This window comes from Uranotaenia lowii, unplaced genomic scaffold (genome assembly GCF_029784155.1).
Source record: "Uranotaenia lowii strain MFRU-FL unplaced genomic scaffold, ASM2978415v1 HiC_scaffold_158, whole genome shotgun sequence".
In the NCBI taxonomy this organism is placed as follows: Eukaryota; Metazoa; Arthropoda; class Insecta; order Diptera; family Culicidae; genus Uranotaenia; species Uranotaenia lowii.
In genome coordinates this window covers 41,421-62,781 of record NW_026597610.1, presented here as the reverse complement: position 1 = coordinate 62,781, position 21,361 = coordinate 41,421, and the positions used below count along the sequence as shown (strand labels likewise).

Below are 21,361 nucleotides of genomic sequence, written 5' to 3'. Positions count from 1 at the left end.
AGACGGTTTGCTGATCTAGTACTTCATTTTTTTTTCTATTTGTTTATGTTCGGGTTCCAGAACTCTAAAAACTGCGTTTGTGTATAAGTTTTTGTTAGTAAAACTGTTTAATTAATGTAGCACGGAAGAGATAAAATTACTCAACGATTCGGATTCCCGATTATTATCACTTGTTATCATTGAGTATGATATTAATACATAACTCCAAATTCCTGTTAGAATGATTTAGGGAAGAATGACTGTTAAACTCCCTTGAAAAAAAAAACTGTTAGAATGACCTAACAATATATTTCCAATGAAAAATAATTACTTTAACCAATTGATCATTGTTGTTTGTTTGAAAAACTGACCTACACTTTGAATGACCATCACTCCACCGTACGTGCATTTACTGATGATCAATTCCCATTTCTGTTCCCACAACATCCGCTATTTCAGAGGAACTGCAAAAGGAGCGGGAGGAGCGAATAAAACAGATGAAAGAGCGACAGAATGAGGAACGGCAGCGGAAGCTGGAGGAACTGAAGGCACAAGCCCTGGCGGCGCAGAAATTCCGGGAACAGAAGGAAGAGGAACGGCGCCGGCGGATGGAGGACCTGCGGAAGCGGGAAAACGACCGACGTTCGCAGGTCGAGGAGCGACGCCGCGCGATACAGGAAGCCGACAACGAACGGCGCCAGTACATCCTGCAGAAGAACCAGGAACGGGACCAGCGGATGGAAGCGAAACGGCGCAACGAACGCAGCTCGATTGTGTTCGCCTTCGGCTCCTCGACACCGCGGATGCTCGAAACCGCAGACAGTGGCATGTGTAGCTCGTTCTGGGCTAACCGAAGGTATGATAAATAGTGTAATCTAGTACTACAAAATTTAACAAATTTCTCTATTTTCCAGAGCAACATCAATCACAAACGTGGCATACACGGGGGCACCGCTGACGCGTCGCAGTTCCGAGCGGGAACTGACCGACGGAAGCTCCAAGAAACGTGCCACCTCCGCCAGCGGTCTGGACAGATCGACGGACGGTAAGCGATACCCGGGGGCCAATTTCGATTGTTTTATCTTGTTCGCGGTGATTCTTCGTATTGTGCGAGCTTCGGTCGCTCGCTTCGTGTGTTTTACCTCCTGTTTTGATTCGTTTATTCTAGGTTTTACTAGGATTCCGTTGATGTGTATTTCATTTTTATGCGCAATTTTTAGTTTAATTATAATTTTTGAATTTTTTATGCGTACTCTAGGCACACATAGTGAGAATATTCAATTAGAATCCACGCCATTTGTCCATAGTTGTCGTCGTTTAATCGATTTACACTAGTACTTCCACCGTTTTTTTTAGTTGTTATTTAAAGCTTTTGTTGAGTTTAAGTTTTTTTTACGTATAATTATTGCAAAAGTCCCGTATAATTGTAGTGCAGTCCTGTTCAAGAGTGTGCTATATATATTTTAGTTCGGACGATTCTAGTTTATTGTATTTTAGCCTAGCTTGACCAAAATGTTATCAAAATAAGTTATAGAATGTTCCGATCCGAAGTTGTTGACAGTACTAGATAAGAATCTATTGATCGTTTTAGCTACGAATCCTAGGTTAGGTTACGAATCTGCCAACTACCGTATGAGTTTGAACTCTGCATTCGTGTTCTAATCGTTCATGGTAGACTGATTTGCGTCTATAACCCAATGCCGTCAAGGTTTTTCCCACTTTCCAAACAAAACAAACATTTATCTATTGTTATTCGTTTGCATCAACTCCTAACTTTCCCCCTGAATGCATCATTATCAAAAAAACTATTTTCTCATAAATTGGCTCTCTCTCTCTTCTTTTTCTCTTTCGCATATACGAATCTGCGTCTGTATGTGTGCTAATATTGTCGAAAATCAACCAAAAAACCTTGAATTTATAACCACCATCAATCTACTACCACATTTTTTACCTAAACACCAAACCATGTGGTTGTGGTTCGACTATTTTCGCGCACACACACACCGTCGTTAATTTCTGTGTGTGTTCTACCCTAACTTACGCACACACACACACAAACCTACACACTACCGCCACCTTGTGTCCCACAACAACAACAAAAAAGACATGAGACGCATGTCCAGTTCCATGTACGAGGTCTTCAACTGGGCCAGCACTAGCGAGTGCTCGAACAAGAAGTTTACCCTTTCACTGGCCGGTTCCAGCATCAACATCGACGAACCGCCCTCTAAAGCGGAACAGCGGGCCGCAGCCGCCGCCGCCGCTCGCATGGGTAATCTAGTACTGCTGCCAACCAAACTAAGCACGAGATTTTTCCGTTTTGTTTTTTCGTTTGTTTGTGTTTGCTCTCTGGTGACAAACAGAGGATACAAGTTCTTCGCTTCTTCGACGGATTGTCCTGTTCTTCAACATTGCTCTAATCTACTACCACATTGAAAAAAAAACTTGTCTATTGTGTTTTGTTTGAACTTCATATCAACATCCTGTTTATATTTGTTGTTACTTCCGTTGATGTGATCGTTGCCGTTGTAGGTTTTTGGATCCATTTTTGATTGTTGTTCTGTAATTTTGTTCATTCGAAATCTGCTCCCTATTGTGTATACAGTAGCATGTCCATACTTTTCACTCAACGAAGGATTGTCATGGAACGGTCTGGTTTTTGCTCTTGCTCTCTCTTTCTCTCGTTTTTTTTGCCGTGATTGAATCTGGCTACGCGAGCTCATTTGAATGGTTGCCAATTGTATTGATTTGTAATGCTTTTGAGTTGCTTGTTGTTTTTATTCTCTCTCTTTTCTATGAATGCTTTATCTTTCTTCTCTTTCCTGCTGCGCTTCTATTCTATACTGTAGAATTGGTACATACCTTTTTTGTTTTCAGTTTTGTTTTTCAAAATTTCCTTACTTTCCCATAATCTACATATTTTAAATTTTTAAACAAAACAATGATACTTTTGTAAATTTTGATAATTATTTTTAATTTAAACGGAGCACTAGAATTTTCAAAAATCTTAAAAATGGCAAAAACTGAAATTGAAGAAAACAGATTCAAGAATAATAAATTTCAGTTTCAGAAATAAGATTCAAAATTTTGATCTCGACTTCTCAACTACTCGAGTTCTTTACATTTTTGACATTTTTGACTTCTTGATTTTCGACTTTTTGAGTTCTCGTCTTTTCGACTTGAAGCCTTTCGACATTTTGACCTCCGACTTTCTAACTTTCGACCTTCTAACTTCTCCTGTTCTAGCCTTTTTGTCTTTTTAACTCCCCGATTGCTCGCTTTTCAACTTTCCGACATCCAACTTCTTAAATTTCTGAATGCTGGACTTCTCCACATTCAATTTTTCAACTACTCGATTTCCCAACTTTTAAACTTCTAGACTTTCCGAATTCTCGGCTGTTGGTCTTTTCGACTTTCCGACTGCTCAATTTCTCGACTTTTGAACTCCACAACTTCTGGATTTCTCAACTTCTTGATTTCTCAACTGTTCGACTTCTCGGCTTTTCAAAGTTTTGATTTCGACCTCTTAACTACTCGACTTTTCGACATCTCGACTCGTCAACTTATCGACTTTCTACTTTTAGACTTGTCGTCTTTTCGACTTCTAGCCTTTCGAATTTTTGACCTCCGACTTCTTGACTTTCGACCTTCTAACTTTTCCACTTTTGGGCTTTTTGTCATTTTGAGTTCCCGACTTCTCGCCATTCAATTTTCCGACTTTTTATTTTCTGACTGCTCGAATTCTCCACTTTCAATTTTTCAACTTCTCGAATTCACAACTTTTAGACTTTTAGACTTCCCGAACTCTCGGTTGTTTGTCTTTTCGACTTCCCGACTTCTAGTCTCAACTTTCCGACTGCTCAACTTCTCGACTTTTGGACTCCACGACTTATGGCTTTCTCAACTTCTCGATTTCTCAACTGTTCGACTTCTCGGCTTTTCAATTGTTCGACTTTCGATTTCTCTACTTAATGACTTTTTCACTTCTCGACTTTTCCACTTTTTGTTTTCATATGTTCGACTTTCGATTTCTTTTCTTCTAGACTTTTTCACTTCTGGATTTTTAGACTTTTCCGCTTTTTGTCTTATTTACTTGCTGATTTCACTTTCTGACTGCACGACTTCTTACCTTCCCATATTTTTTCCCTTCACAACTTTTAAAGCTCTCGACTTTTCAACATCGTGGGCTTTTTCCTTTTCAATTGGCCGTCTTCCCGCCTTTCGACTTTTAGACCACATCTTAACTTACCGACTGCTCGATTTATCGACTTTTCAGAATTTTCGACTTCACGAATTTTAGATTTCGCGACTTTTTTACTTTTCAACTTCGTGACTTAACTACTCCACTCCACTTTACAACTTCTTACAACTTCTTTACAACTTTCGATTCTTAAACTTCTCGATTACTCGACTTCTTGACTTTAAGAGTTCTCAACGTTTTTACTTCTCGGGTTTATGTCTTTTCGAATTCCCGACCTTGACTTTCGACTTCTTGACTTATCGACTGATCAACTTCTCGACTTCTTAACTTTTCGACCTCTTGGATTTTAACCTATTAACTTGCCGATTTCTCGCCTTTCGACTCCTTAAATTTCCAACTTTGCGACTTCATAACTTTTAAAATTCTCGTCTTCTTTACTTCTCGACGTCCTTACTTCTCGACTTTTCGGCTACTCTACTTCTCGGTTTTTCAACTGTTCGACTTCTTGACTTTCCAACTGGTCGACTTCTTAACTTCTCGACTTTACTGACTTTTTTATTCTCGACTTTTTCAACTTTTCGACTACTCTACTTTTCGTTTCTAAACTGTTTGACTTTATCGATTTCTCGTCTTCTGGACTTTTTCACTTCTCGTCTTCTTGACTCTCAGCTTCTTGGCCTCTCGATTTATCGACGTCCGTACTTATCGACTATCCGATTTCTCGATTTTTCGACTAGATTTCCCGACCTTTAGAATTTTTTACTTTTCAATCTCTCGACTTTTCGACTTTCTACTTTTGCCTTTGACTTCGAATTTTGACATTTGATTTTTGATTTATGATTTCAGAGTTTTGATTTTTCAAGATATTTTTCTATTTTTTTAATTCGAAAAAAGTTTTTTTTTCTAATTTTCTGTTATTTTCCACAGTTTTTTTAAATATTATTTTTGATTCATTCGACTTTTTGGCATTCTAGTGCTTTGTTTTGTAGATTTTTCTTATAATTTTACTTATTTATCTTCGAAGCGATTTAACTTTTCGCATGTTTTTCAACATGTTTTCTGTAAATTTCAACAATGGATTTGAACAACCCGACCTTTTTGGGTTAACAATATTATGATTTTTACCATCATTACGCCATTTTGTTATTCTTTGAGTGCAGTATGTATTGGTTTTTTTTTATTTCTAGACTCTCAGCATTTGAGTCTTAAGAAAAAAAATGCTCCGCGTCGCCTTTGACCATATTTTATATTTAGTCCGTTTTTTTCTCCTAACCACTACCATCAGTTTTGTTTTTGTTGGGAGTTTCAGTAAAAAAAATACTTGCTTTTGTCTTTGTTTGACTTCATTAATTTCTTCGCGTCCAAATCAATCCGATCGAATCTCTGTTTGTTTGTTGCTGGCTCTTCGTAAAATTAAGACAAAAATAATTACCATTCAAAAACTCTTCAAACCAGGCTTTGGATTCATTCAAATAAATACAACTTTCTTTCTTTTTTCTCTTTTTTCCAAAACAAAAACAAATCATTCTTTTGATCACAAAAACAAAATCATTGTGTAATCATTCGGCTCAAATTTTGGTTCCGGCGATTTGCTGTAAATTTCGGGTTTGGCGTACCAAAAAAACAACTGCGGAAAATCAAAACAAAAAAAAACCATTGGTCTCGAAAACTCACAAACACAACTATAAATGTTCGGCTGTTTTCGCCTCTCCCGGCGGCTGTTCGTGCAATCTCGCTCTCTGTCCGAAACCCTACTTGGAACAATTCTCTCACCATCGTGTGCGTATGTGTTCGGCTGTGGCGCGCAGATGATTCGGGCGATATGAGCTACCAGCGTACCGTCAATCGACGGAAAACCGATCTTATGCCTACCATTCCTAGTCCTCGCGATAGCTCTAGATCATCTCTCGGCACTCACACCCCCAGAACACCAGGTAGTATTTCTTTTGATTTGTTTCTTTTATGCATTTATTTTTCATTGTTCAGTCCTCTTAACACCAAAAATTTTTTTTATAAAAAATCCAATCTCGCCTAACCTTAACACAATAAAATTTAACATAAACTAGTCGTAAAAAAATCGGTTTAAACAATCACGTATAACAATAACCTGAATCATATTATCATTCACCGAATCGTCCGTTCAGTGTTTTTTTTTGGTTTTGAACTCATTCAGTAGATGATCAATTTAGCAGATCGTGAAAGTGATCGTTTTTATACCTACTACTTCATTCTCTAAGCTTTCATGTTTGTCTCTTGCGTTACATGCGATCGTTTAGTTCTATTGTTCATTTGAAACCTTTTTGGCAGTCGTTGTTATTGTTAGTGTTGTTGTCGACGTCGTTAAAGTTCGTTCGATTCAATGTAATGAAAAAAATGTCGGAAGTGAAACAAACGTTTTATTTACTAAGTTCAAAAATTTAGAGTAGCTTGACAGTGCATGATCATTCGGTCTTTTCATAGGTTAATAAACTTCTTTCTAGGTTAAGTAGAGAAATTTTGATGACAAACTGTGTGTGATCCTGTTTTTTGAGTCTATTTTTGGAACTTGCGATTTTAAAAGTGGAAATAGAAATTTTAAACATGGAACTTGGAGTTTAAAACTCGTCACTTGGATCTTGGAGCTAGGAACTTCAGGCTTAAAACTCGTATCCTACACTTGGATCTTGGAACTGGGACTTTGAATTGAAAATATGGAACTGGATGGAATTTGGATCTAGGAACTTGGAACGTGCAACATGAAACTTGGAACTAGGAACTAGGAACCTAGAACTTGGAACTTTGAACTTGGAACTTTGAACTTGGAACTTTGAACTTGGAACTTTGAACTTGGAAATTGGAACTTATAACTTGGAACAAGGAACTTTTAATAAGGAACTAGGTACTAGGAACTTGGATCTAGAAACTTAAATTTAGGAACTTGAAACTAGAAATTTGGAACTTTAAACTTAGAATTAGGAACCATGAACTTGGAACTTGGTTCTCGGATCTTTGAACTTGGAACTGGGCACTATAAACTTGGAACTGAAAACTGGGCCCTAAGAACTTGTACATTGAAACTAGGCATTTGGCATTTCGAACTAGGAACTTGCAATATATTTTTAGGAACATGAATCCAGGAATTTGCAACTTGAAACTTGGATCTTGGAACTTAGAATAAGGAATTTAAAGCTTGGAACTAAGAACTTGGAATTGAGAATTTAGAACTTGCTATTGAGAACTTAAAACTAAGCTACTAAGAACTTGGAAATATTAAGTTGAAACTAGGGACTTTGACCTTGGAATTGCTATCTTGAAGTTTAGAACTTGGAATTTTGAATTTTGCACTTGGAGACATTCAGAATTCGGAAAAACTGTTTTGGAATTTTTGATTTGAGGGAAGAACTATTTTAACTAACAATCAGACATTATTTTATTTATTTACATAGTATTCCGTCTCACGACATAACTTGACGTACATAATTCCTAAAATTCACTCGGTCCATGGCAACCGTTCTCAACAATCAGACATTTAACCTGTAAATATTCAAATGAAATTCGATTTAAATTTTATTTTTAAATCTACGTTGTTGAATTTTAATTAGTGTTTAACAAAAAAGAGAAAGTTAAAACTTAAATCCTTCATGAAATATGGAATTATTGATCAAAAAATAGAAACCAGGACTAAGAATTTTGACCACAAATTTCGTATTCTGAACCAGAAAATCAGTAGGTAATTGATAATCCACTACTTTAATTCATACTCAAAATCTCATAACTGTGAATTCTGAACCCAGAAATCATAAGCAGAATTCAAAACTCGGATTTCAAAACTGTTAACTTACTCAATAATCCTGCGTCGATTCCGGAGCCAGCGTCTTCGTTTGGTCCCAGTCTGAACTCTTGATCCTGAGCTCCAAATGTTAACTTACAGTCAGATTCAAATGCTCAGAAATCTAAACCCTGAGTTTTGACCATTGGACACTGAAGTCTAATGTCTGAGCTGTTGATTCTTTCCTCTGAGCTCTGAAAACTTAACTCTGAACGCTGAATTATGAACTCTGAACTGTACTCTGAACCCTTAACTCTCAACGCTGAATTTTGAACTATGAATTCTGAAATTTGAGCTCTGAACTCTTATCTTTGTTGCTAACTTTGTACTTTAACTTCTGAACTCAGAACTCTGAATCCTGGGCTTCGAACTCTGAACTGTGAACTTTAAGGTCTGGAGCCAGGAATCTGATGCTTTAGATTTTGAGCTTTGAACTTCGATCTCTAAGCCTTGATTCCTAAATTTTGAACTCTAAACTTCTAGCTCTGTATGTTGAACTCTGAACTCTGAACCCCTTCAATATAAAATGTGAGCTCTGAACTCTGAACTTTGAGCTTTGAATGCTTCGATCTGAACTATGAATTTAGCTCTGAATTCTGAACTTAGAACTTAGCTCTGAATTCGGAACTCTGAACCTTGAACTCTGATCGCTTAACTTTTAATTTAGAACTCGAATATCTGAACTCGAAACTCTAAGCTCATGACGCTGAATTCGTAACTCTGAACTCTGCTCTGACCCTGAACTGAGAAATCTGAAATTTGAACACCGATTTTTGAACTCTGAAATACGCCCGAACTCTGAACTTTAAGCTATGAACTCTAAACTCTGAATTCTTTGAACTTTGAATTTTGAACTGTGATGTTGAGGTCCGAAAGCTGAAATCTCAAATCTGCTCTGAATTCTGAACTCTGGACTATAGATTCTGAATTCTAAACATTCATCTCTGTGCTCTGAAATCTGAACTTTGAGCACTGTATTCGGAGCTATGCTGAACGCTGCATTCAAGATTGAAGACTATGATTCCTGAACCCTGAGCTGTGAACGCTACGCTGTGAACTTTAAACTTTGAACTTCGATCTCTGCACGCTGTGCTTTGAACTCTAATCTCTGAGCTATCAACTCCGAACTTTTTACTTTTATCTCTGATCACCTAACTCTGTACTTTAAACTCGAAACTCTGAGCTCATGACGCTGAATTCGTAACTCTGAGCTCTGCTCTAACCCTGAGCTATGGAATCTGAAATTTGAACGGCGAATGCTGAACTCTGAACTACGTCAAAACTCTGAACTTTAAGCTTTGAACTCTAAACTCTGAATTCTTGACTTTGAACTCTTGAATGTGACGATGAGGTCTGAAGTCTGAAGTCTCTTCTCTGCTCTGAACTCTGAGCTCTAGATTCTGAGCTATGAACATTGATCTCTGAGCTCAGTATGCTGAACTTTGAGCTCTGTACTCTGTGCTCAGTATGCTGAACTCTGAAGTCTGGAGTCTCATCACTGCTCTGAACTCTGAACTTCGAACTATAGATTCTGAACTATGAAAATTAACTCTGAACTCTCTGATCGCTTAACTCTGTGCTTTGAACTCGAATATTTGAACACGAAACTCTGAGCTCTGGGCGCTGAATTCGTAACTCTGAACTCTGCTCTGACCCTTGAGCTCTTAACGCTGATCTTTGAACTATGAAATCTGAAATTTGAACGCCGAATTCTGAACTATGAACATTGATCTCTGAGCTCTTAATTCTGAACTTTGAGCTCTGTACTCTGAGCTCAGTATGCTGAACTTTGAGCTCTGTACTCTGAGCTCAGTACGCTGAACTCTGAAGTCTGGAGTTCCACTACTGCTCTGAACTCTGAAATTCGAACTCTAGATTCTTAATTATGAACTTTGATCTCTGAGCTCTTAATTCTGAACTTTGAGCTCAGTATGCTAAGCTCTGAAGTCTGGAACCTCACCACTGCTCTGAACTCTGAACTTTGGACTCTAGAATCTGAACTATGAACATTGATCTCTGAGCTCTTAATTCTGAAGCTCAGTATGCTAGATTCGAGACTCAGATCTCTGAATCTTGAGTTGTGAACGCTACGTTGTGAACTGTAAACTTTGAACTTTGAGCTCTGAACGCTGAAATTTGAACTCTGAACCCTGAGCTGTCAACTTCGAACTTTGAAGTCTTATCTCTGATCACCTAACTCTGTACTTTACACTCGAGTATCTGAACTCTAAACTCTAAGCTCGTGACGCTGAATTCGTAACTCTAAACTCTGCTCTGCTCCTGAACTATGAAATTTGAAATTTGAAAGCTGAATTTTGAACTCTGAACTCTGCTCCGAAATCTGAACTTTAAGCTATGAACTCTAAACTCTGAACTCTTGACTTCTAAACCTGAACTGTGACGTTGAGGTCTGAAATCTGGAGACTCATCTCTGCTCAGAACTCTGAACGTTGGACTCTAGATTCTGATGTTCTGAACATTGATCTCTGAGCTCTAAATTCTGAACTTTGAGCTCTGTACTCTGAGCTCAGTATGCTGAACTTTGAGCTCTGTACTCTGAGCTCAGTATGCTGAACTCTGTATCCTTGATTTGAGACTCTGAGCTCTGAACGCTAAGTTGTGAACACTACGCTGTGAACTCTAAACTTTGAACTTAAGCTCTGAACGCTGTTTTTTTAACTCTGAATTCTGAACTTTGAGCTCTGAACTCTGAGCTCTTAATTCTGAATTTTGAGCTCTGTACTCTGAGCTCAGTACGCTGAACTCTGAAGTCTGGAGTTCCACCACTGCTCTGAGCTCTGAAATTCAAACTCAAGATTCTGAATTATGAACTTTGATCTCTGAGCTCTTAATTCTGAACTTTGAGTTCTGTACTCTGAGCTCAGTTTGCTGAACTCTGAAGTCTAGAGTCTCATCTCTGCTCTGAACTCTTGGACTCAAGATTCTGAGCTGTGAACATTGATCTTCGAGCTCTGAGTTCTGAACTTTGAGCTCTGTATGCTGAACTCTGTATGCTAGATTTGAGACTTTGATCTCTGAACCTTGAGCTGTGAACGCTACGTTGTGCACTGTAACCTTTGAACTTTGAGCTCTAAACGCTGTGCTTTGAACTCTGAACTCTGAGCTATCAACTCCGAACTTTGAAATCATATCTCTGATCACCTCACTCTGTACTTTAAACTCTGATCTCGAAACTCTGAACTCTGCTCTGACCCTTGAGCTCTAAACGCAGATCTTTGAACAATGAAATCCGAAATTTGAACGCCGAACTCTGAACTCTGTACTCTGCTCCGAACTTTGAGCTATGAACTCTAAACTCTGAATTTTTGACTTCTAACTCTTAACTGTGACGATGAGGTTTGAAATCTAGAGTCATCTCTGCTCAGAACTCTGAACGTTAAATTCTAGACTCTGAACTTTGATCTCTAAGCTCAAAATTTTGAACTTTGGGCTCAGCACTCTGAGCTCAGTATGCTGAACTCTGTATCCTAGATTGAATACTCTGAGCTCTGAACACTGATCTCTGAACCCTGAGCTGTGAAAGCTACACTGTCAACTCTAAACTTTGAACTTTGAACTCTGATCTCTGAGCTTTGAGCTCTAGACTGTGAGCTTTGAACGCTTAACTCTGAACTCTGAGCTATTAATTCCGAACGTTGAACTCAAACCTCTGATCGCTTAACTCTGAATTTTAAACTTGAATATCTGAACTCGAAACTCTGAGCTCTGGACGCATTCTGAACTCTGAGCTGGAAACTCAAAATTCATATTTTAGGACGCAGAGTTGATGGTATTAGCAATTACACACGCTAAACGTTGTACTCGTAATAAGATGAATTTATCTTTGTTTTAAAATAATGTTTATGCATTTTTAAGCCATACACAGTTTGTCATCGAATTCCTCCCTATCGGATAAGCCTGATTGCATGCTCCAATGCGTTGTTATAGACTGTTCTTTAATTCCTTAAATTTTTAATTTTCTTTGCATCGTGACTTCCATTTCGTACCAATTTACAAATGTCCCTCCAACAACACACTTGCCCACGCGCGCTATAATAACCACCCACGCCGCAATGAAAAATTTAAATCACCACCAACAAACCTACCCGTTTAACGTGAAATTCGCAAAACAAAAAAATGAACCGACAAGGTCGAGCCTTCTCGATGACTCGGCTAGATCAGCTGGCTCAGCCGCTGCGCCGCAATGGCGAACACATCAGCGCAATCGTGGAACGCGAACGTCGCCAGGCGTTGGATCCGGACAATACCCAGCTGTCGCTGTCCTCGTCCCGTTCGTCACCGACGGCCGATTCCAGCAGCAAGCGAATGTCCCGCAGTATGTCCCAGTTGGCATCGGCCGGAACTTCTTCGTCCACGAGTACTCGCCGGCACATCCGGAACACTTCGCAGGATTCGCAGCAGGGTCGGGGCGTCCGGAAATCATCGTTCAATGCGTCCGGGTCAGGCAGCGATTCGCCGATGGGTCGTGCCGACACCTCCAAGAGTATGTCCCAGCTCAATACGGCCGGACGTTCCGGTGCCAGTCGGGTGACCCGAACGGAACGACTTCGTCAGCAGCTGAACGGTTCCTTCGGAGGCCAGCAGCAGCATAATGGTGGCTTTTCTCCGAACGCAACAGGTGCGCGATTCACTCAAAAAAAAAACCAAAGTGGCTAACATCCAGTACTACTGATTCTCGTCACACATCGGTTGGTTTCCGGTGTCTGTAATTTGTAGGATTTGTTTTGGCTCCGTTTAGTCATAATCTTTCGCTCGTATCAATTTTTTTTTCAAAAATTAATTTGAGTAACAACAGTTCGGTGGTATCTCAACAAAAAACATCTACAGTAACTGCTAACACTCCTGGGAAGCTACACATCTACTACTACCTTATTAATCTAGTTCCTGTTGTTGTTATTGTTGGTCATCATCCCTTGAATATACATCCCCTCGAAAGTATTGTTTTAGTTTGTAAGCCAGAAGGATACGGGTTTCGATACGGTTGAACACCGGTCGATCCTCTCACCTGAGTATTTCCAGTAACAATCCACTCACACATTCTGGGTATCTGGTTCGGTTGGGGAGGTTAAGCTGAGCACAAGAAAAAAAGGGTCAAACACCTCTAACTTCTACCAATTGGTTAACCATATCACCCTAAGTACGGTATTACTTTCAAAAGTTGATCAACTCAGAGGTTCCCTAACTTTCCACGAAACGGAAAAGGAAACTTCAATCAAACAACCGAAAACTGCTCACATTTAAACCATTTGATGTAAAACGATTCAATTTAACAACATACATTTTACAACTTCGGGAAGTTTCATGTCTTTGGTCATCACCTGGACGTTGTTGGCGTCAAACCACTTCATAGATTTTTTGTCATCACTATCAGGCAAATCTAGCCCAAAAAAAGAACGAAGCAATTGTGATGTTGCTTGAGAAAGGCTTTGACTCTTGAAGAATATATTTGTTCCTCACGAGCTTCCAGAACTTGGAACGATCATAACAATAAAAATGGATGTATAAGTCACTGATAATCAATTTTTTTAATTTTGAAAGCCATGCTGAATTGTGAAAAAAGTGACTAGAATGATAGCTGTTTTACGCTCCAAATACTCGATAAGCAATTTTTTGTTGTATCATAGGTTTTTTTTATTCTGCTAAATTCAGGTAAACTTCACCTTGCTACGAAATAAGGTTTACCTTTTTTGGATTTACCTTTTTTTCTAGGTGAATCCTACCTTTTTTGTCAGCTCAATTCAGGTAAAGTTTACCTCGTTGTGAGGTGTGTTTCACCTCGACGAGGTAAAAGTTACCTTTTGGGATTTCACGAGCATTCACCTTTTTATCTCGGTAAATTTTACCTTTTTATTGTTTTCCGTGTCTGATTCCTACACTCAGACACCGAAACGTTAAATTCACCTGGATTTTCACCAATCTACGCGAAGAACTTAGAAGTTTTTATATAATTGCATGAAAATTCGGCTTTTTAATCCATTTCCTGTTCACCGTTTCCATTCGGTTTTGAAAAGAAGCCTGATTTATTCCAACAAAAAAAGGTCCTCAGCTTCATATTTCATAATTGCCTTATTTATCTTGATTCTCATTATGAAATTTGCCTGAATCAAAGCAATCGACAGATTTCCTTCAATTCAACCACGGTATAAGAAAAGTTCAGATACCGGTATTTCGATAGCAACGTACTATCTTCTTCAGTGGGCGTTTTCGATTGAAGAAGCTCACTGAAGAAGATAGTAAGTTGCTATCGAAATACCGTTATCGGTATCTGAATTTTTCTTATACCGTGGTTAAATTGAAGGGAAATTTTCCATTGCTTTGATTCAGTAGAATTATTCAACCAAGTAGGCTCAAATCACAACACATATTAGAGTAAATTTTTCTGAATTTGGGAGAAATTTGTCGGTAATTTTGATCACAAGCATGTCAACCTTCCAGATCTTGTTCGGACCTTCCGACTTTTCTGCCTTTAGTCAGAATTTTTCAAAATATCATGATTTTCAGATAAAAAAAAGAATACGTTAAAAGGTTCCTGTAGGGGTGAGATGAAAATTATGCAGAAATTAAATCTAATTTAATAAAAAATAAAATAAAATAATAGTTGTATTCGGCAACACTGAAGATAAAAAAAAAATTAAATAAATGTCTATGGCAATGTTTGTTATTTTGGCAACACTAGGCAAAACAAACAAAACAAAGTTAGTCATTGATCGTGGTTGGTAGAATAAGCACGAATAACGTAGATATTTAAGACTGCTGCTGCTGATTGTTTTAATTTGGCCTTCCGGTGGAATAAGACAGAATTGCTTTGGCCTTCCGGTGGAATAAGACGAAATTGGCTTAGGAAGCGCAGATTTTTAAGGCTGCCGCTGCTACTTGTTTTGATTTGGCCTTCCGGTGGAATAAGACGAATTGGCTTTAGAAGCGCAGATTTTTAAGGCTGCCTCTGCTGATTGTTTTGGTTTGGCCTTCCGGTGTTGCTGCTGATTGTTTTGATTGGGCCTTCCGGTGGAATAAGACGGAATTGGCTTTACAAGCGCCGATATTTAAGGCTGCCTCTGCTGATTGTTTTGGTTTGGCCTTTTGGTCGCATTCCAATTGACCTGTTCAAAATTTCAGCTCAATCGTACTTGATTTAGGGGTGTCTCAAAGCGGGTGCCTCAGTTTCGGTTTTTTTTACCTTAAAAAATCATCAAGGTGGGAGGAAAAGAAATTTGGAAAATCGAAATTTTAATTTTGATGCCAAATGACTTAGAAATGCATGAAACGTCAAGATATGGTGTTATCTTGAAAACAATATAGCTAAAATTCATTTTTCTGGGACTTCTGGGTTTCCGAAAAAAAAAACGGCTACGTCCCAGAAAGTTCGACAAAAACTTGTTCTCTGTATTACACCAGATCTCGACTTATGCATTTCTTAGTCATTTGGCATCAAAATTAAAAGTTCGTTTTTTAAATTTCCTTTGGTGTCCCTCTTTTGGTGATTTTTTGAGGGTAAAAAACGAAACTTTGAGCGCTTTGAGGCTGCCCTAAATCAAGTCCGAAATGTGAAAGGATTACCAATTTCGTTAAAGGGTGTCTTTTTTGTATTTTCAAGTATTGTTCATAGATTGGTTAAATTATTTTAAAAATTTTTTTGAAGTGTGTTGACCATAATCTCTAGACTAACTAGTTTCTGCCTTTCGAAGAAAACCTCCAGCTAGTTTTCTAAATATCCTGTGGTACTAGAGTTGAACGAGTTTTTTGTTTTTTCTCTACTACGATTGAAGTTTTGAGCAAACTTTGATTTTTTATGATTTTTAGATTTTGGACCACCGTTAAAGGTTTGCGTCGTATTAAGGCGTCAGCACTAAATTTTACTTCGAATGTCCGGATTTCCGGACTTCCGAAAGACTTCCGCCAAAGAAAAGTGAAGTACTAGATTGTCGGAAGTCCAAACAAAATTAACTAAAAAACCCCTTTTTATTAAAAAAAGGCTTTGAGGTATAATACCATTTAAAAAAAAGCTAGATTGTGAAATGGAACCCCGATCTCAGTCCCTCAATTTGATGATTTTATACTCAAACGTTAGATATAATTTGACATTGATTGAGTTAATACACAACCATGATTTAAAGTTTCAACTTTTCAATACATATTATCTTCTCTCTAGTTTTGTCTCTGATTCTCAGATTTTCTTTTCTTTCTTTCTGCTTTTATCTTACGAAATCGTCGTCTTTCATAATTTTGAACTTTTCTTCTTTTCTTTTTGCATCAAATGGTGACGGTGCTTAACTACCGATTAATCAATGATTTCAGATGCTTTTCAGTTCAACCAGTTTGGCAGAAATTGTAAATAATTTATTGAGATTTAGGGGGTGATAATAGTCAATAGATTAAGATGTGAGGATCACCTCTAGTAATGGAAGAATCATTTAGTAAGTTGCTCTGGCTTCAAATATGGTATCAACTCATTTCAGTCGGGACGGTATTTGGTGGAACAATCATTGGTCTGGATCTGCTTCCGCTTGCTTCAACTAACATCAATCCCTTGGGAAAACTAATCATATACTTATACCTTAAATAGATATTTATAGTGGTGTAGAACTAAGGCAAGCTAGTACTGTAAATTGTATATCATCACGGCTGGCTGTAAATTGAAAGGGAATGCGCTTTGAGTAACGATTGATGTAGTAGATTATATTATCTTTTAAGTAGAACTATCCTCATAACTGCTGCTTATGGTAAAATATGAAATAACTCCACAACATTTCCTCCACAAGAACCACTCCCAAAGTTCCTCTCCTGAAGTCCGATTCGTTGGTCTCCCTTGTTTTCCTTCTTCCCTGCCCGCAAATCCTGTAGTTCCCTGATACTGCGAAGTCTTCGATTCGTACTGCTATCCCTGATCATCTCTATTAAAATGGCTCATAAACTTACATCCATAATCATAGACATAAACAAAGTATCTATTGGATATTAACCATCCCACCTGCTCATCCGCACACCACCACCATTAAAAGCTACCTTGTTGTACATCATTCGAATTCCACCCCTCGCTCGTTCTCCGCAGGATTGCGTTCCGGTGAAATCACCCCCAACAATGGCTTGTCCGGATCAAGGCCGGGCAGTGCCATGTCCACCTCGACGACCGCTTCCGGAGTCGTGTATCGCCGCTCGTTGCCATCGTCCGCCGGAAGCCACCAGCGCAAACCACGGCCGATCTCGATCGCCGTCACCGGAGTATCGATGGGTCCCAAAGAAGGTTTGTTTGTAGTAGTTTCACATAATCATTCTAGTACCACCACCACCATCACATAATGCACACAAATCGCAAATCAATCATCATTTGTCATTTGATTCACACATTTGTCACCATCACAAGTCACCATACTTGGTAGCTTACACAACAACTCGTGGTTCGTTTGTTGCTGCCTTGATCTTGAGAATTTACCCTCCTCCACTACCCTCTAAATCCTCACCTCCTTTACCGAAGTGTCCTGAATGAAACCCTTCGTCTGCCTGATTGGGTACCCTGTTGCCAGAAATCGTCAAAAACACTACACACACCTATGCAACAAGTACTAGATCACATCCCTACTATTCAAAGTGGCAGTTGCGATAGCAGCACGTCTTGAAGTCAATTTTTTACGTCTTTCTTAATCCTCTTTCAATCTCTAAAAGCCTACATTTTTTCGATTTTTGTCATGTAAAAAAGTTACCCTGGAAAGAGCATTTGGAATGCATAATCCCCTGTATTTAGTGGAAAGCACCTATACAGAGTAAATACACCCGTTTGGAAAGGCTATCAAATTGACCAGGAGTAATTTTGAGTCTTTACTGTTTTTACGTTCAACCGTGTGTTGATGTTTGTTTTGTCCATAGTTTTCTGTAAGTTTTATATTTTTGTTTTAAAAATCGATTGGTTTCGGAAAGGTCCCCAATTTGAGGTTATTATTTTCGTTTCTTCTTTTGCTATTGAGTTGGTAAAATTTATTGTTTTAAGTATTTTACACCCTGTGCACAACTGTGTCCATAGACAGCACCAGGTGTTGCTAGTTTTAAGGTTTTCGAGCAATGATTTCAAAGTGCAACGGTGAGTAATTGAATGATGTAGTACTAGATTTAGGAATTCAAGTTACCTATGTGGTTTTACTGACCATAGAATTCTTTATGTTCTTCAAATACTTTTCGACATATTACCTCTCCAAAAAATCTAGTACTACACATTGGGAAAAAGTCACTCCAATGCATTTCGTCAATTACCAAAGTCATCACCTGTTTGTAACATCCGTCAACCATAAAATGCGATATTATAACACTTTTTCTTATCACTGTCTGCGGTACAGAGAAACCCCCACTCCCGAAACCATCCTCGGCTGGTTCCAACAACAGCAGCTCCACCGGTTTGGAGCGCAAACGTTCCCAGCAAAGCGGTACCAGCACGCCAGCTAAGCCACCATCCGGATCGGCTTCCACCGTGGAAGGTGGCCATCACAAGAAACCATCGTCGGAGCGTATCCAGCGGGTTCCAAGCATCGGCAACCGCAGCAGCCACAGCACCCCAAAGGCATCGTCCACACCGCTTCAATCACCCGGTCCCGATAAGGCCAATCGAACGCTGCAGGACTCGCTACAACAACAACACAAAGAGAAGGTTAAGAAACAGCTACCGGTCGACGATCAGCCCAAGCAACCGCTCTCCAAACAAGGCTCTTCGGTCAGTGCCAAGAGCACCGAAGAGAAACCCGTTGAAATCAACGAACCAACAAAAGTGCAACAGCAGCCGCCACAGCTGCCGGAACCGCTTTCCGTGCAATCTGAAACAGTTACCCCAGTTGCTGTCGAAACGGCGATTGAGCTACAGAATCAACAGCCATCGCAACCTGAACAGCAGCAGCAAATCATTGTAACCGAAACCAAAACTGAAGAAGTTCACACCGAACTACTCTCGGAGGAGAAACCACAGATCCTTGAACAGAGCCATCACGAGGAGAAGCGCGATGAAACCAAGGAAGATACCACAGTTACCAGCGGTAACCTGGAACTCTCGGTACAGGACGGTTCCACCGGTGATCTGATGACGGCTTCGATGATCGCCAAGAAAATCACTACGGAAGAGGAAGCCAAGGCAGCCCTAGCCGAACGTCGTCGTCTGGCGCGAGAGGAAGCCGAACGTCAAGCCGAGCTCGAGAGGCAACGAATCGCTGCCGAGGAAGCGGCCGAGCAGCAGCGTCAGTTCGAGGAGGAGGAACGACTCCGCAAGCTGGAAGAGGAATCCATCCGCCTAGCGGAAGAGCAACGCCGCCTCGAAGAGGAACGCCTGGAGCAAGCTATCCAGGAGGCCCAGAAGCGCGACGAAGAGGAGAAGCAACGTCGCGAGGAGGAAGCCCGCCAGAAGGTCGAACGGGAGGAGCAGGAACGCAAGGCTCGCGAGGAAGCCGAACGGCAGCGAGTCGAGATGGCCGAACGACTTAAGAAGGAGGAAAAGGAACGGGAGGAGCGACGAAAGCGCGTCGAAGCCATCATGTCCCGCACCCGGACCAAGGGCAGCGCCAACAATACGCCGACCAAGGTGAGTGGTAGATTTGTTATGATTGTTTTTCAACGAAGTAAACCTGTTTTGCTAGGTGATTTCAATTGATTTGGTAACTAGAGGTGGTGAATCCCGGTTTACGTCCCCAGTTCGCTACTCTGGGTCCATGGGTTTTATGGGAAGACTTTTTTTTTATTAGTCGTTAACCCAGGTGGTAAATCCATTTTACGGATTGCATTCCAAGGCACGGCGAGCCACCGCGTCCCCCCAGTTTGCTACTCTGGGTCCATGGGTGCAATTGGATGATTCATGATACAATGCTAAGGAACACTGTACCCCCTACGCCATAAAGTCCACCTGAGGCCACTGACCTTTGTTCCCACCTCGAACTGTTTGACACACTATGCTTCAATAGTGGGAGGTCAATTCGCGCTAGTGCGCTCCAAGGCAATACTCGTTTCCGAATCCCTCCTCTGACGAGTTAGGACCCGACATCTCATCGTGTGAGTGAGGTCCCCATGTAACGCAACTACTAACTTTGTGGATCTAGTCCAGGAAGTCCACAAAGCGATTGTCGACGACGCTTTCTCTGTTCGAACACGCGGGTCAGGGGGGGAAAGCCTCCTAAGCCACGTGTAGGACTCAGACTCCTCCGAACTCACAAGTAGTGTTGACTTAAGTCACCACTTAGCGCAACTTCAAGTCGGGTGCGCAGATCGAGCTGTAGACTGCCCTCATCAGGTCAAACTCGCGGTTCAGGCGCAACACTTCTTGAAACGCGTGTTGAACCCTGACACCTCCGGCATACTGTGCCTCTCTGACACTGACGTGTAAAACACGTCCCTAAGTGATCGGCCCACCATTGGCCACCACTTTGCGCATCTACTCGTTTTGCGAGTCGTGTCTATACCCACCGAAATGAAAACGAGTTGGCGATCGCTCTCTCTCCGGTCACGTCCGCATTTCAGGGCCATGACACCCGAGTACTGGAACCTAAGTACCCGGGTGCACCACTTCTTCCGCGCGGGTTTGGCAGACCCGTCGACGGCCTCTAGTGGGTTTAGTGATAGTTCTCTTGGCCGTACATCTGCAATACGCCGGACTTGCTGACACGTTTCCGCCCTGGACCACGAGAAGGTGGAACTACCAGCCCAGAGCAAACTATGGGAAGACTCGTGATATACTTCGTGTATACCTCCGCCTCCCTAAAGTCCACTCCCTAAAGTTCCACTATCCTTCAATAGTGAGAGGTCTATTCGCGCTAGTGCGCTCCAAGGTAATACTCATAGACGAGACCACTTTCAGCAATACCTCTCATAATTACGACTAGAAGTCTGAACTCTTCTCTATTGACTTGAGAACCGACTGGGCTGCTTCGCTCGTATGCTTTCTGTTGACGGATGAGAGAGGGAGGGCGAGTTCGGGTCGACTCGCGGAAGCTGTCATAAACGAAGAAACCGTTCAACGGCAACCTGACAGTAGATGATTCTGACCGAGGGGTACGACACTAACAATCATCTGCTACACATCTCCCCTTTACACTAATGAAAGAAACAAAGAGACTGACTGTTGATCCCAAAGCCGAATTCTTAGGTCTGCGAACGGCGCATGTTTATTATCATGCCGTTCAGCTAAATTGACAGACTCTTGGTCCCAAAATCGATCATCATCCTCATCCCAATGCAAATTTCGTGGTTTCTGCTTCTCGACTGAAACGTATTCACTTAGATAATCCGGTGTCTTTCGTTCTCTCGTAGCACGTAAGTTTTCCTGAACATTTGTTTCCAGTTCATCCGAGCTTCTTGTTAATGTCTCTGTAGCATTGTCTCCCCGATAAGGT

General features: G+C 40.5%; 1 protein-coding gene across 4 annotated transcripts in view; it reads left to right on the top strand.

Annotated features, from left to right (window-relative positions):
* The first annotated feature begins 418 nt into the window (after window positions 1–418).
* The window catches only part of LOC129759456 (uncharacterized), a 39,152-nt gene continuing 18,209 nt past the window's right edge, over window positions 419–21,361 (top strand). Inside the window, exons 1-7 of one of the 4 annotated variants that reach the window (XM_055756917.1) lie at window positions 419–835; window positions 894–1,024; window positions 2,084–2,251; window positions 5,989–6,114; window positions 12,139–12,627; window positions 17,059–17,250; window positions 18,335–19,560. In XM_055756917.1, coding sequence (XP_055612892.1) covers window positions 477–835; window positions 894–1,024; window positions 2,084–2,251; window positions 5,989–6,114; window positions 12,139–12,627; window positions 17,059–17,250; window positions 18,335–19,560 — 2,691 coding nt within the window. In that variant the 5' untranslated portion in view covers window positions 419–476. The remainder of the gene's footprint in view (window positions 836–893; window positions 1,025–2,083; window positions 2,252–5,988; window positions 6,115–12,138; window positions 12,628–17,058; window positions 17,251–18,334; window positions 19,561–21,361) is intronic. The other 3 variants (XM_055756918.1, XM_055756919.1, XM_055756921.1) reach the window with 3 other exon arrangements.